Genomic DNA, 15,944 nt, shown 5'->3' with positions numbered 1-15,944 from the left:
AGAGTAACTCTGTACCCTGGTCACAAGGTGATGTTGGAGCCGATTTGCAACGATCAAACTCCTCTGATGAGGGTGTATCTGATGTGGGTTGTTGAGGGTCCTGCCCTGGGGTCAACTGAAAACAGAAAGAGCATTTTTAATATCAATACTAATGCTATTATTTTAATGTCTTTCCCTAAATCCTTTCCACCATCATCATAATCATCACTGGCCTCATTTGACTGCATCATTAATTAAAGGGATAGTTAATAAAAAATGAAAACGTTGTCATAATTTACTCATCCTCTTGATGTTCCAAACCTGTATATCTTGCTTTCTTTTGTTGAACACAAAAGGAGATATTATACATAATGTTACCGAAGTCACCATTCACTTTCATTGAATGGAAAACATTCCGCCTAACATCTCGAGTGTTACATGGAAGAAAGAAAGTTATACAGGCTTGGAACGAGTAAACGATGACAGAAGTTGCATTTTTGTGTGAACTATTCCATTATGTAAACAACATTATCCTCCTGAGATCCAAGCGTGACTAATGTGTGCATTTTCCATTTCCCTTTTGATTTGTATCTAGTAGCACCTAATAAACATGCCAAAAAAATATAATAAAATCTAGAGCAAATAGTTTTACTAAAAATGTATGGCAACATATGTTGACAGTGGGACTAAGTTGTGAAATGTTAAATACTGTAATACCAAGCTGAAAAGATTTATTTTTATCAAATTGTTTATTATGTTTCCAGGAGTGTTGACTTGTAATGTTTTTGAGACCTTACAGATAATTACAGCTGATTTTCTGTAAAGCTGCTTTGGAAAAATATATATTGGGAAAAGCAAAAAAATGTAAAATAAATAAATAAAACCTATAGAAATAAAAATGATTTGACTTGATTTGACTTTTATTTTAAATATTTTTCACAATACTCTCTCTTTGCAATATGAAACATGCAAGTGATAGTCACTGCTATAGTCATCAGGCATTAGCAGAATTAATTCTAATAGTAATGGCAAGCATCATCCAATCACTGCCAACCATGTAAAACTAAAATTATAAATTCTGAATCTAAGCACTGACTACCATTGACACGTCTGCCAATCATGCTGAGTGGTTCAAACATCCTCTGCAGCCTGAAACTGAACTTGTAATAGGAAGTTTGGATTGAATGCACTTGGTCTCATAGGAAAGCTATAGGATTCTCCCTTGCTCCAGTGTGCTGTCTGTCTGCACTGGTTTCAGAACAGTTCGAAATGCACCGTATTTTCATCCTAACTTCATATTTATTTCTCAATGTAATAATGAAGAGTACATATAGGATTTCTAATGGAAACCTTGTGCTATTGTACTGTACACTACAGTGTACATTATGTTTAGCAGTGTGGCTTTTCGCAATAAATTACAAAAATGTTTTAAATTGCATATTGAATGAAACTAGAGAATAATATTTTGACTCAAATGGTTTTCAAAGTAAAAACTTAATGTGGTTTCTTACCATATATAGTTTTGTTGGCGTTTCTCCCAAAGACAAACTTCGCTGTGATCGGTGCCATGTTATTTTATCACATGATTCCAGACATCAAAAGTTTAACCCTTTACTGACAGCCAAGAGTCTCCTGAACTGAGATCAGTCGGTTTAAATTAAATGAAATGATGCGTTGCTTATAGCTAAGCAAAAATACAACATCCACACATGTACACGTGGGGTCGCAAAAGGTTATAATTGTAATCTGTTATAAGGGCTGTCTACTATTCATCCACCAATGGTCCACCTGGATTGTCCCCTTCCATGGACATTTAAGACCACTCACCTTTTTCCTGCGCTGGGTACTATTGGAAATCTTGTCTGGTGTCACACCGAGGTCAGAGAGGACTTTAGCAATTTTTCTGGCATCGACACCACAGCTTGGAGCTACATTACTTTCACAGCGCCGATGGACATTCATTTTACAGGCTGAAAACAGATAGAAAGGGCAAATGACTACATGACAAGAGACATAGATGACATACTTCACTAGGATTTGCAGCAGATCTTACCTTTGCACTGCAGTCCCTGCCGCATCAGTCCCCAAAGTAAGGAGCCACAGTGGTCGCAGAAAGTGGGGACTTTGTAATTGTGAATGCTGAACATGTGTGGAATGTTTACACTGAAGCGCTGGGAGCCAACCTGTAAAAAACAAAATTATTCAAACTACAATACCCTGATTTTAACTGATCACTCTGCTGATGAAATCCTGTGTAGTGTGAAGTAGTTTGAGGAACACTGGCTATGTTCAAAATAAAATACTCTCGTACTACTACATACTGCAACGTGTACACTGTATACTGCCTAATATATATAAAAAAATTGTATGTAAAAACAATACGCATTATGCAACAATAAAAATTTCAAACTGTTACACAGACATGCTGTCACAGTCTTTAGGTAGCATTAAAATGATGTCAAGCTATGATCGCGCTATATGCAGCACATCCATTTGAATTAGCATGATTGGTCACCACATTAAGAAGCTTCAAAACAACATTTTCTTCTTTATTCATTCTAGACTTGACTATTGTAATGCCCGCTTTTCTGGCCTCCTTACTAAAACAATAAACAAACTGCAGTACATCCAGAATTCAGCAACTAGTGTTCTCACCTACTCAAAGAAATCCACTTACATAATTCCCATACTTTGTAGGCTACACTGGCTACCTGTCTCCTAACGTTTCCAATACAAAATACTCCTTACAACATTCAAAGCTTTACATGGTCTTGCCCCCTCATACATCACTGACCTCGTACGCCACTAAGCTCGCACAGGTCATCTGAATTGGGCCTATAATTCATTCTACGTTGCAAGCTGACCTCACTAGGTGGTAGGGCATTTTGCACACTTGCCCCCTCGCTTTGGAACTCTATACCTCAGTCTTTCTGTGATCACACCTCCATACATGATTTCAAAATCAACCTCAAAACATATGTCTTCGACCTATGCTTCTCTGACTCTTATTTCTTATTTTTTGTTTACTCTCATCCTGTCAAGCAATCTTGAGTTTGAAGAAAGGCACTATATAAAATAAACTTTTTATTATTACTATTTATTGTTTGAATTTGCTGATAACATTTACATGGTTTACAAGCTGAAAATAAAAATATAATTAAAAACAAAATTAAAATAAAATTTCTACGTAAACAGTCAACAGCGACTTCAGTCTCAACATGAAAAACACAGTAAATCAATCAAACATCTTACCTTTTAGGATTTAAGCAACTGTGATGTTATCCTAACTTTAAGATGTTATTTACGACAATATATAAGACAAAAAAAGTTTTTTCTTAAAGCTCTGTGCACACTGTACGATTTTGGCCACGATTCAAATTTCTCTGAGACAAATTTTGGGAATCCTAAAGGATTTCTCTCGTCACAGGGCAAAATCTGCAATCTTCCAACATTAAGTGAAACATGTTCACAGACGGCTGTCTTATTATGGGCCTATTTGACAAAATCCATCTTTCTTGTAAATGTTAGTCTATGCTCGTGATGGAGTGGTATTGGAGCAACGGAAATGCTGATGTCCTGACTTTCAGAGAGAGAGAACAATGCTCCTCCATGGTGGGCAAATTTCTCAGTTTTGCATCAATTCCGCAACACTCCAGTAACTTGAGTCACGTTCACTGATCAGGACGATTGGGACCACAGTCGGCTACAATGTATATCATGCAGTCTGACATAATGTCACACAGTGTGCCATGGCGATATCAATGCATTCATATCACACAGTCTCACTCCAGCAACAATCGTAAAGGACTATTATAAATCGTACAGTGTGCACCCGCCTTAAGAACAATCTTAAGAAAAAATAACTTTCTTAAGAAGCTTATTCGGGAATACAAAATATTCGTAACTTTTTTCTTAAGTTACAAATTAAGAAGAAAATGTAGTTAAGAAGAAATTTCTGCTTAAGAACCTTTCGTGAACCCAGGTGAGGTTATTATTCACAAGAAAGTTGGAGACATGATGTGCTGCATGCTCTCTCTTTAATTTAGAACACTTGATTATCTAATCAAAATATTAAAATATGATTGAGGATACAAAATAAATAAAATAAAACTACCTCTAACACACACTACTATAGCAATAGTATGGTATTATGCTATTCTGAACATACTGCAGTCCTGTAAAAGAGAGAAAGGATATAGTCACAGTCAGTACTGACCTCTTCAGGAGTGTCTTCCTGCTTCTTCAAGCCAGCACATTTTGTGATAATGAGTTCATGGCATCTTTTATGGACCACACAGGTGCACACTGAGGGATTTCAAGAATATGCAAACAAATGAAATAAGTTCAATGCATTATAAATAATAATAATAAAAAAAATATTATATGCATTATTAGGTTTGCATGGCAACAAACAAAAACTGGCAACTTTTTACAATAGACTGTAATAGAATGTATCCTGAAACCAGGAATTAATTTGATTATCACTGTACAAATGAAGAGATTCTTACTCACCCTGACACTGATAGCCCTGTTTCCCCAACACACCCCTGCAGAACCAAAGTGACATAAATGTGTTAGACAAGATAAGCTCTCAGAATGCAGAGAATAGAAAGATTGTGGCGTTCTGTTTCTGACCAGCAGAGGGCGTTTTGCTACAACACAGACATCCATTGCTGAAGCTGCCTGAGCAACACACAACATCGTGTGACGTCACACAGATGCACTATTCACCAGGTATGCAAATTTTAGGACACATAACAGTTATTTGTACAGGGAGGATTTGTTTGCAGAGACAAAAAACAAACAAACTGTCTAAGCTATGAACGGATCTCTCCAGGCCCAATTTGCTGAAACTTTAAATATTAATATTAATTTTCAAAACGCTTTTGTTGCAATCAGAAACAGGAGTGGTTGTAATTATCATCAGGTTGTCATCCCTTCCCTTTGAAAAATGACATAAAATTGTTTTAAGTCAAAGGGCTCTTATAGTAAATGTGGTCCTGTATGGTATAGAAATAGCTATTGAATGAGAAGGGGTATAGCACCTTACCAGATAAAATCTCGGCAGTGGGAGCAGTAGGTGGGCTGTCTCAAGTAAGTGGCCATAAACTTGTGTCCGTTAACCTGATGGACACGCCTCCGGACCGCCCCCTGCCGTTTCCGCGGTCGCATTCGCTCACGGAACACTCTCTCCTCATTTTCATTGGATGATGCAGCTGCTAAGTAAAATAGCAGATGCAGAAAGAAGGTTAGGTGGGTCTAACAAGTGCTTCAGGACACTGAATGTCCCATTCATCACCATTATATTTTAATAGATTATATAGAATAAAAAATGTATTCAACATAATTCTTACTAAATCAGTATTTTGCAAAGCTGTAACCACACAGTAGGGTGTAATTTCTTTACGGGGTAAAATTTTAGGAATTTGCAATAAAAAAACAACCATATTTGATGATCACTAATCTCAGCCCTGGTACTTTGACAAAGAGGTGTTATGAGTTTGGGACAGAACTGTCTGTGAGTGCTTGGAAAACTAGTTTGAACCAATAATTATTGTGATAGTGGAACAGAAAGGCCCACTTCACTTCACGCCCACATACGTGGATGTTGTATTTTGGCTTAGCTCTAAGCATCACATAATTGAAATTAATTAAAACTGACTTAATACTGATCACAACACACTAGACTGTAATTTAAGGGTTACACTTTTGGTGCACCAAGTCATGTGACACAACAGCATGACATTGATTTTCGTGAAGCGCTTCTATGGGCACAGAGTCTACAAAAGTGCCTCTAGTTAGAAAGCTCTACATTTTTTTATTGAAACCTGTTTGGGTGTAAAGATTAGCATCTCTAGTTTTGCTTGATATGCCACTTTTTTGCACGTCAGTGTGCTGATAATCATGATGTCCATATACGTGGATTTTGGGACATTCCCTCAAAATTTGAAGGAAAAAAAAAACATGTTAGTTCTTCTGAATAACTTTTATCATTAACACATCTGTGGATCATTTCGCTTCATTTTAATATATATTTTTCTATCACTGTACAATACAGTTGTATTCATTAACTTTAGTAAATACTTTCCTATATTTACTGTGCATTTTCACACTGAGAATCAATGGGTTCATCCAAAATCTAAGAAATGTTGCTTTCAGAGGCTTTATATGGAGTTAGGATGAAAATAAGGTGCATTTTGAACTGTTCTAAGACCAGTGTAGACAGACATCACACTGGAGGTTAATTCATTCACTAAATAGGGAGCAAGGGAGCATCCTATAGTTCTTTATGCAGCTAATTGCATTCACTCCTAAAATATGACCAAAAGTCCAGTTTCACGCTGCAGATGATGTCTGGACCACTCAACATGTTTGGCAGACATGTAACAATGGTAATCAGTATATATATATTCAGAATTTATCATTTATAATTTTAGCATGGTTGGCAGTGATTGGGTGATGCTGACCATTACTTTGAATTATAATTAATTATGCTAATTTCTCATGTAATGTCTGTAACATCTCAAAAACATGATTTACCAACAATAACCTCCTGAAAATAAACAGTAAGATGAAAAAACTCTCACTTTCAATAGCTTGGTATTATTTAACATTTCAAAACTTAGACCCGCTGTCCACATATTTGGACATACTTTTTTTTCCTTGTTTCTTAGTTTGCTACTAGTTACAAATTAAAAAGGTAAATGGAAAATGGTCATAGCAGTCACACTCGGGTCTCAGGAAGTTGCATCAAACATAAACACTGATGCACACAAACACTTTCTGAGGCCCACCTCCATCTTCAGGCTCAACAGTGGAAACATATCCACATACTCTGGTATGACACAGATCAGTCACCAAACAGAGAGGTTCTCAAAAGCCTCATGATCTAAGTCAACGAAGCCAACAGAAAATATGAACAAACACATCATTGATTCTAATGCTATCTTCCCCTTAATTTGCCCCTTTGTGAACTGCAGTCATTTTGTATACATGTTGATCATGAGTGGAACTGGCAGCCAAGAACCACCTGATTCACCATGTGACCACTCCAGCTCTCTGCATTCTAGAAGTCAGGTGATGCCTTTGAGGGGGACAGTGTTCCATCAAACAAACAACTGTGAAATTACATTAACATCAGTACATGTGTCTTCTGTCAGTAAATGTGTTCAATGCGTTCACACTGACAGCAATTTTAGCGCTTATCAAGAATGAGACATTTTGTCGAAAAATCTAAAAAAGATGTCTTTCTATTTTTGACAATGAATCAGATTCCTTACTGGTAGAAATTAACATATAAACATACTGCAGGCGAAAGCGTTTGAAAATAAGTTGCAGCAATGCATGATGCATCATATAAACAAGACGAACGATTAGCAATGGATGAATCCAACTCACTCAGAACATAGACAATTTTTGACACAGTCTTCCACACATAATTGTTTATTACATGGTTGTATGTGGGCAGAGACAAACCATTTAGTACAGTAATAATTGCACACAGTGATATTAACTTCTCTGTCCTGCCAACACTCAACGAAAGGTCACGTCAGTTACACTATTTTCACTCCTACTGGCAGTTGCCACATTGTGTCACTGCTCATTTGCAAAATGTAGGGCTGGATATTGATACAGATTTCCCATTTCGGTTTGATTCTGATTCACAAGCTCTCAATTCAATTCAATTTTGATCATGATTCGGTATTGATTCATATGGGGTACATTTATGTTACAATGTCCATTTTGCTTACATATGAAAGAAATTCACTCTAAGCTAATGCTCTTAATTGTAAAGGAACCTTTTAGGTATCTATCCATGTAAAGATATTTACATTCAACTATTTGTGTTTTTCTATCATGTAAAAAAACAACAAAGTTGGCACACTGTTATTTCCAAATCAATTTAATGAGCTCACCAAGAGACATAAACATTATGTTCCGAACTGCATACTCTTCACCAGAAATCAGCATATAAATGAAATATATCCAAATTAATTGGAATTAAAATTGAAATTGATTTGTAATTGAATCAAATAACAATATTGTGATGTATCACAATATATCGAATCATGAAATGTGTATTGCAATACGTATTGTATCGTAAGGTGCCAGAGGATACCCAGCCCTACCTTCAACTAATGTCTTGAAATTGCATATATTATGTTATATATATATTTTTATATATTATGTTTATTGTTTACTTGCATAATTTGTACTATTTACAATATTTACATTGATATGTAAAACAAGTGCTAAATCTGTACTAAGACTTCCTGTATCAGCCAGTGAGCACATATAACGAGAGAAGATGTGCGTGGTTACTTTAGCGCATTCATGTCTGATTAGAATTCAACGTTTCTTTTATAGTTGTTTTTATTAACAACTGTCTATAAAAAAAACTGAAACGCTATTAAAAGAGACATTATTCAGTGACATATGGATCCGTGGATCTCATCTTTGGATACACCAAACTTTTCCTCTCAACACGCAGTGAAGGAACCTCTGAGCTAATAACTTCTTCTCCACTATACTACTCAATCACTGGTAAGAGAAATCAAAACATTTACTAACCAGTGGATAATCATATACATTTTTAGTCGCATAGCATGAGATTTGGTTACAGGTGAGTGATTTACTTGCATTATAGAGGGTTGACACATAAATTGATAGATCGACCTTGGGATATAAGAATTTATATTTAGATCGTTAAAAATGAAGATCAAGCAGCAGAAAATCGATATTTTTACCCAGACTTTGCATAAAGTTAAGCTTTTCTCTATTTTATTGCATTGCTAGACACACCCACATCACATCGGCAATGGTCACTGCCATTCATGTCACCAGAAATTGACTCAAAGTCTCACTAGCTGGTTTTCCATCCACGTATTTTATGTGAATTTGAATGATATTTCATACATCTAACATTTAAATTTTTTTTTTAGATGTAAACACCAAGATGTGAATAAAATGAACAAAAAAACATATATGCTGACTTGAGATGGATACTTTTTTTATTCAATAAGAAGACATGCGCATAAACTACAACTGAAACATATTTAACAAATATATTCCTATAAAATGTATATAGGAATAAACTGTAGATATGCTTTAAAATGTCATGTGACTGTACCTCAAGCTAAGTGAATACATACTTCACTCCGAGAACATAATCAATACCATTGCAAAGCATCTGAAATGCTGTTCGGATTATTTTCTTATAATTCAAAACATCAAAATGATTGACTACTTTACCTCTAAGTACCGTCTGACATTTGCTCCAAGACGAAAGGCATCTGTCGTTGAACACTAGTCAACATGAAGTTCGTTAGAGCATTTGTCTGCGTATTCTAAACCCCAAGTAATTCATTACATTTAATAAAAGAGCCACAGTGGCTTAAACTTCCATTTTCATATTAATTTTGCACCAATTTCCCCAGAAGTGACGGTTTGTTCTCTTTAACACATGGGATGGAAATGCGTCTACATTCCAAAAATATTTTTGCAATATTCCGTAAATTAAATTAGCAAATTGGATGGAAACATGATTACTGAAAATAAATTGTTTACAAACATAAAAGTTAACATCAATTTAGGTTGAAGTTATTAAAACTCATTTTTGAAACACTTCACAGATTTCATATTAGCAAACTATGGTTTTGGCAAGTCTTTTGGGACATCTACTTTGTGAATGACATTAATATTTTTTCCAACAATTGTTTAGACAGATTGTTTCACTTTTAATTGACTATATCAAAATCCTAGTGGGTCAGAGGTTTACATATACTAAGTTAACTGTGCCTTTAAGCAGCTTGGAAAATTCCAAAATAGTATGTCAACCTTTAGGCAATTACCCAATTAGATTCTGATAGAATAATTGGAATCAATTGGAGGTGTAACTGTGGATGATGGCCTACCTTCAAAGGCAGTGCCTCTTTGCTTGACACCATAGGAAAATCAAAAGAAATCAGTAAAGACCTCAGAAAAAAAATTGTGGACCTCCAAAAGTCTGGTTAATCCTTGGGAGCAATTTCCAAACACCTGAAGGTAGCACTTTCATCTATATAAACAATAGTACACAAGTATAAACACCATGGGACCACACAGCCATCATACCGCTCAGGAAGGAGACACATAAAGATGATGCGAAAAGTGCAAATCAATCCCAAAACAACAGCAAAGGACATTGTGAAGATGCTGGAGGAAACAGGTAGACAAGTATCTATATCCACAGAAAAATTTGTCCTATAGACATAACCTGCAAGTGCACATGGGGACAAAGATTTTACTTTTGGAGAAATGTCCTCTGGTTTGAGGGACTCCACAAACAGAAGGGAAGGAGGACACAGGGAAGCGGGTTAAGTTAAGGCTTTTAGTCGGCCACTTCAATGCTTTACAGCTTCACAAACTCAACAGTCTAAGAGGCACAGAGGCGCAAACATAAACACATCGGCTTCCATGAGCACTGTAGGCTCCCTTGTGCCAGACTCTCTCTGCCTCTCTGCTGGTGGCGTGGCCATTTATATGTCGCTCTCCCCATGCTCACTGGAATTAGACATAGGTGTTAGAAATAATATAGCTCAGGTGTAAGCGCCCTTACTCTCTCCGGACGGATGCTTGACCATGTCCCCGCTGCCACATATTCCCACTGCCTGACTCATGCCGGGGACAACCGGCCTGTCAACCACTCACCCCCATTTCTGGACTCTAGTAGCAGTCGGTGACAGCCATCTGCACCCCTGGCCTGTGGACCACCTTGAATTTAAAGAGCTGAGGAGCTAGATACCACTGGGTGAATAAAATCGAGCAGTGCCTAACTGACCGAGCAACTCATCAACGCAAGGCATTGGGTATGCGTATAATTTAGACAATGCATTGACTTTTCTATAATCCACACAGAACCATACAGTCCCGTCGCTCTTATGAACTAGAACAACTGGGCTGGACCAATCACTGTGGGATTCCTTTATTATCCCCATATGCATTCAATTCCTCCCAACTATTTTCTTTTTGTGCTTGGGCAAATGGTAGGGATGGCAGCGTACCACCACTCCTGGCTCAGTTTCGATGTGGTGCTGGATGAGGTTCGTATGACCCAGTAGATGGGAGAACACTTCTGCAAATTCCTGTTGCATCTTGGCAATTTCTGCAACTTGATACAGTAAGAGGTGGTCTCCGCAAGTGACCGGGGTGATATGATTAGGTTTTGTATTCACCTCTGGCCCGAGCTCCGCCCTCTCCGGAACTACCGTAGCAAACATCACAGGGACCACCTCCCTCCACAATTTCAAGAGGTTGAGGTGATATATTTGATGTGTGCTCCCTCTATTTGTTTGCTTTACCTCATAATCATGATCCCCCACTCGTCGTGTGACCTCAAAGGGTCCTTGCCACTTGGCGAGTAAATTGGAGCTCGATTTGGGGAGTAATACGAGTACCTTATCTCCCGGTGCAAAATCCTGCAGCCGAGTTCCCCTGTTATATAGTCGGCTCTGTGGTTCTTAAGCTTGGAGCAAATTCTCCTATGTTATTCGCCTGTACAGCAGCTCGAATGAGGAAAACCCAGTGGAGGCTTGCGGGACCTCTCGTATTGTGAATTACAGGGGATTGAGCCATATGTCCCAATTTCTAACATCCTCGTGCAGGAATTTACGAATCGTTTCCTTAAGGGTTTTATTAAATTGCTCCACCAGGCCATCTGTTTGTGGATGGTAAATGCTGGTGCAAATTGACACCCAATAGTTTGTAAAGCTTGCGTAGTGTCCGTGACATAGAGGTTTTGCCCCGATCGGTGAGGATTTCTTTTGGAATCCCCACCTGGGAGATTATATTAAAGAGTGCCTCTGCAACAATACGTGCTGAGATGCTGTGTAGAGTCACTGCTTCCGGATTTTCGCATTGCATAGTCCACTAGGACTAATACAAAGCGGTGTCCAGATATGAAAGTGCGACATTTGGCCGGAGCTGTTGACCATCGATCACTCTCACTTGGTCGAAGGCGTGCTTGAGTGTTACGTCTCGCAACTGCTCCAAAGGGAAATACCCTTCGGGAAATACTCTGAGGATGGGAGGGGCCACAACCTCTCCCCCTCATGTCATTCTGATGTGGAGCCGCCTCCCCTGCCAGACCACCGTCCCCAGCTCCATCACAGGGCATTGATCCCGAAAGTGTCCCAGATCCCAGCAACTCCAGCAGGCTGGACAAGGTGCCACACCTGCCCCTGTGTCGGCGGACACCTCCGCCTGAGGAGGAGAGTGGTACTGTAGATGCTGGAAGTGGTGCATTGTCTCGTGCACGGGGAACTGGCCTAGGTGGTGGGGCTCCTCCCCTCCGCAGGGAAGGAACAGGTTTTGGAGAGAGAGCAGAGTGAGAGGGAAGAGGGGAGAGGGAGAGAAAGGGGAACACACAGAGGGATTGGAGAGTGTAGGTGGGCTCTTCCGCCCATAGGTACACCGCCATATGGTCCTCCGCCAGTCAGACAGCTTCCTCCAGCGACGCCGGGCGGTGGCACTGGACCCATTCCGCAACTCCTTTTGGCAGTCAATAGATTAGCTGCTCCAGCACCACCTGGTCGATCACTCCCACTGGTCACACAGCCAGCCCCAGATCTCCGCGGTTCACTGGAAAAGATTGAGGAAGGCTTCTGAGTCATCTTACGCCCCCATCTTCAAGAGTGTGGGTGGGGCAGGGGCTATGGTTGTCCGGGGTCACGGCCGGGGCTCTCACCTGGCTGTGGAGGCTCCGGATCGCATGCCAGTCCTCTGCTTGAGCTCATAGGATATCGAAGAACTACCGATTTTGGTCTTGGAGAAGCTCAAGCAGGGATTGTTGGTGGGACTCCATGGGGCGTACTTCCTCCAACTTAAATCCCGTGTTTTGGCACCAGAGTGAGGGACTCCATAAACAGAAGGGAAGGAGGACACAGGGAAGGCTTATAATTGGCCACTTCAATGCTTTACAGCTTCACAAACTCAACAGTTTCAGAGGCACATAGGCACTCAATCTCATTAGCTTCACAAACATAAACACATAAGCTTCACAACATAAACATATCAGCTTCCATGAGCACTGTAGGCTCCCTTGTGCCAGACTCTCTCTCTGCCTCTCTGCTGGTGGCGTGGCCGTTTATATGCCGCTCTACCCATGCTCACTGGAATTAGAGACAGGTGTTAGACGTAATAAAGCTCAGATTTAAGCACCCTTACCGCTTTCTCTCTCTCTGGACGGACACTCGAAAATGCCCCTGCTGCCACACCATCGTTATGTTTGGAGGAAAAAGGGTGAGGAATGCAAGCCGAAGAACACATTCCAACAGTGAAGCATGGAAGTGGCAGCATCATGCTGCAGGAGGGACTGGTGCACTTCACAAAATAGATGGCATCATGACGAAAGACCCCAAGCATACCTCCAAAGTTGTGGCAAAATGGCTTAAGGACAAAAAAGTCAAGGTATTGGGGTGGCCATCACAAAGCCCAGACCTCAATCCAATAGACAATTTGTTGGCAGAACTGAAAAAACATGTGTGTGCAAGGAGGCCTTCAGACCTGACTCAGTTAAACCAGTTCTGTCTAGAGGAAAGGGCCACAATTCCAGCAACTTGTTGTGAGAAGCTTGTGGAAGGCTACCCAAATCTTTTGACCCAAGTTAAACAATTTTAAGGCAATGCTATCAAATACTAACAAAGTGTATGTAAACTTACCCACTGGGAATTTGATGAAAGATATAAAAGCTGAAATAAATCATTCTCTCCATTTTTATCCTGACATTTCACATTCTTAAAATAAAGTAGTGATCCTAACTGACTTAAGACAGGTAAAGTTTTCTACGATTAAATGTCAGGACTTGTGAAAAACAGAGATTAAATGTATTTGGCTAAGGTGTATGTAAACTTCTGACTTCAACTGTAGATTCAGTATGCTATTTAGAACTTGGCCAATTAGCTTTGTAGCTGCATATTGCCGTCATTGTGAATGTCATTTAAAGGGATGGTTCATCCAAAAATACAATTTCTGACATCAACTGCTCACCATCATCAACCCGTATGATTTTGTTTCATGCATAAAATTCAAAGAGATGCCTGACAGAATGTTCAACTCAAAAACCATTCACTTTAATTGCATCTTTTTTCCATGGTTCCACAATCAAAGTGAAAGTGAATGGTGATTTAAATCATTTAACATTTCCTTTTATGTTTCACAAAAAAAGTGAGTAAGTTCATGATGACAGAATTTTCAACCCTTTAAAAGAATATTCCGGGTTCAATGAAAGATAAGCTCAAGCGACAGCATTTGTTTTATGACATAATATTGATTATGAAATTATGACTCAAATATCAAGGTTTTATTGAGGTTCTTACAATGGAAGTGAATAAGGACAATTTTTGGAGGGTTTAAAGGAACAAATATGAAGCATAGAATTTTATAAAGCACTTAATTTTATAAAGAATTTTAATTCTTGAGTTAAAACTTGTGTATTATTTGAGATGTAAAGTTGATTTAATCATAATTATTTGTTATTTTGGGATTTTAGGGTTTGTTATAAGCTATTTTATCACACTAAAATCACGTTAACACACATTCTGTTTAAATATTGTGGCTATAGTATTTTAATGTTTACAAATTAGCCCCACTCACTTCTTTTGTAAGTGCATCAATATAACTTTAAGAAAATTAGGAGCAAGTCAAAAAATATTTTGTGGTAATCAATATTATGACATAAATGCTGTCGATTGAGCTGTATTGAACCTGGAATATTCCTTTAAGAGAGAGAGTGTATTTGGAAGGCACAGATTGCACAATCAACTAGTGATGCACCGATCCGATACCTGGATTGGTAATGGCTCCGAAACTGAAGCTTTTAGACGGATCGGTATTGGTCCGACAAGCCCGATCCAAATCCGATATTGTTATCGTTACTATTGTTAGGAATGTTTGTTACTGTGAAGCTCAAAAAATGACATGAAAGAACCATAAAAACACAATTAAAGTACTTCATATGACAAGTGAATTTCACTTGAAGATGTGCAATAGCTCTGTGAATCACAAAAGGCTGTGTTTAATAAGTAAATATATAAAATTCACACGCAGCTCCAGCACGTCAGTAAATGGAGCTGCTCTGTTTATAAACACACTTGCGGCTATTTTTAGCCTTCACCCGTTGCGCAACATTTGAGCGCTACTCACGTACAACATTTCAGATGTAGATGCTCAAAAGTTCGGTTCACTTATAATTTGCATTTAGAATGGTACTGGGGGTGCTTTTTACCAGAATTGGAATAAGATGCGAATTAAACTACCGTGAACTTGACTACAAACAGACACATACAAGACTTCCTGGAGAGTTCAGAATGTCAAAATAAAAGCGTGAGATTTTAAAAGTTAAAAGTGTGCGATTGAGATATATTATTATTAAAATACATTATTATTTTATAATTTTTTTTTTATTATAATAATATTTAAGTTGAATGGGTTCCAAAAAATAACAGTGTGAATGAAAAGAGAGCTAATATCTTACAGTAAAATATAACAAAAAAAGAGATCTGAATCCAGATACAAGCTGAAAACATTTAGCAAAAAAAAAATAAAAACAATATATATATATATATATATATATATATATATATATATATATATATATACTGGAATCACTGTTAATTTTGCTGCAACATTATCCAGTATACTAGTTAACAATTAAGTTTTTCTTAATAAGCTATACATTTATATTGAAATAATTTGTAGTTAGAGGTTTGTGATTCTTTACATATTAAAGAGCACACCCAATATGTTTTTAATGCAAATAAACAACACTGGTATCGTATCAGGATCAGTTTCGGTTGATACTGAGAATTTCCGATTTCGGAAGAGAAAAGGTGGCATTCCCACAATCAACACATACAATCTCTTAATTACATTCTGCTTTCTTTTCCAGTCAAATCACTGTTCAGACGGAGTAGAGAGTGAGAGAGCGT

At 38.2% G+C, this 15,944-nt stretch overlaps 1 protein-coding gene across 2 annotated transcripts in view; it reads right to left on the bottom strand.

Moving 5' to 3' along the window:
* Positions 1-15,944, bottom strand: part of prkcea (protein kinase C, epsilon a) — a 91,964-nt gene that overhangs the window by 30,670 nt on the left and 45,350 nt on the right. The window contains exons 3-8 of one of the 2 annotated variants that reach the window (XM_052103162.1): positions 5,030-5,198; positions 4,492-4,526; positions 4,196-4,284; positions 2,033-2,162; positions 1,807-1,949; positions 16-115 (exon numbers count right to left, since the gene is read on the bottom strand). In XM_052103162.1, the coding sequence (XP_051959122.1) occupies positions 16-115; positions 1,807-1,949; positions 2,033-2,162; positions 4,196-4,284; positions 4,492-4,526; positions 5,030-5,198 (666 nt within the window). The remainder of the gene's footprint in view (positions 1-15; positions 116-1,806; positions 1,950-2,032; positions 2,163-4,195; positions 4,285-4,491; positions 4,527-5,029; positions 5,199-15,944) is intronic. The other variant, XM_052103163.1, reaches the window with a different exon arrangement.

Source organism: Xyrauchen texanus, chromosome 33 (assembly GCF_025860055.1).
Source record: "Xyrauchen texanus isolate HMW12.3.18 chromosome 33, RBS_HiC_50CHRs, whole genome shotgun sequence".
Lineage (NCBI taxonomy): Eukaryota > Metazoa > Chordata > Actinopteri > Cypriniformes > Catostomidae > Xyrauchen > Xyrauchen texanus.
Note: the sequence above shows the minus strand (reverse complement) of the source record. Positions and strands in the feature narration are given on the sequence as shown.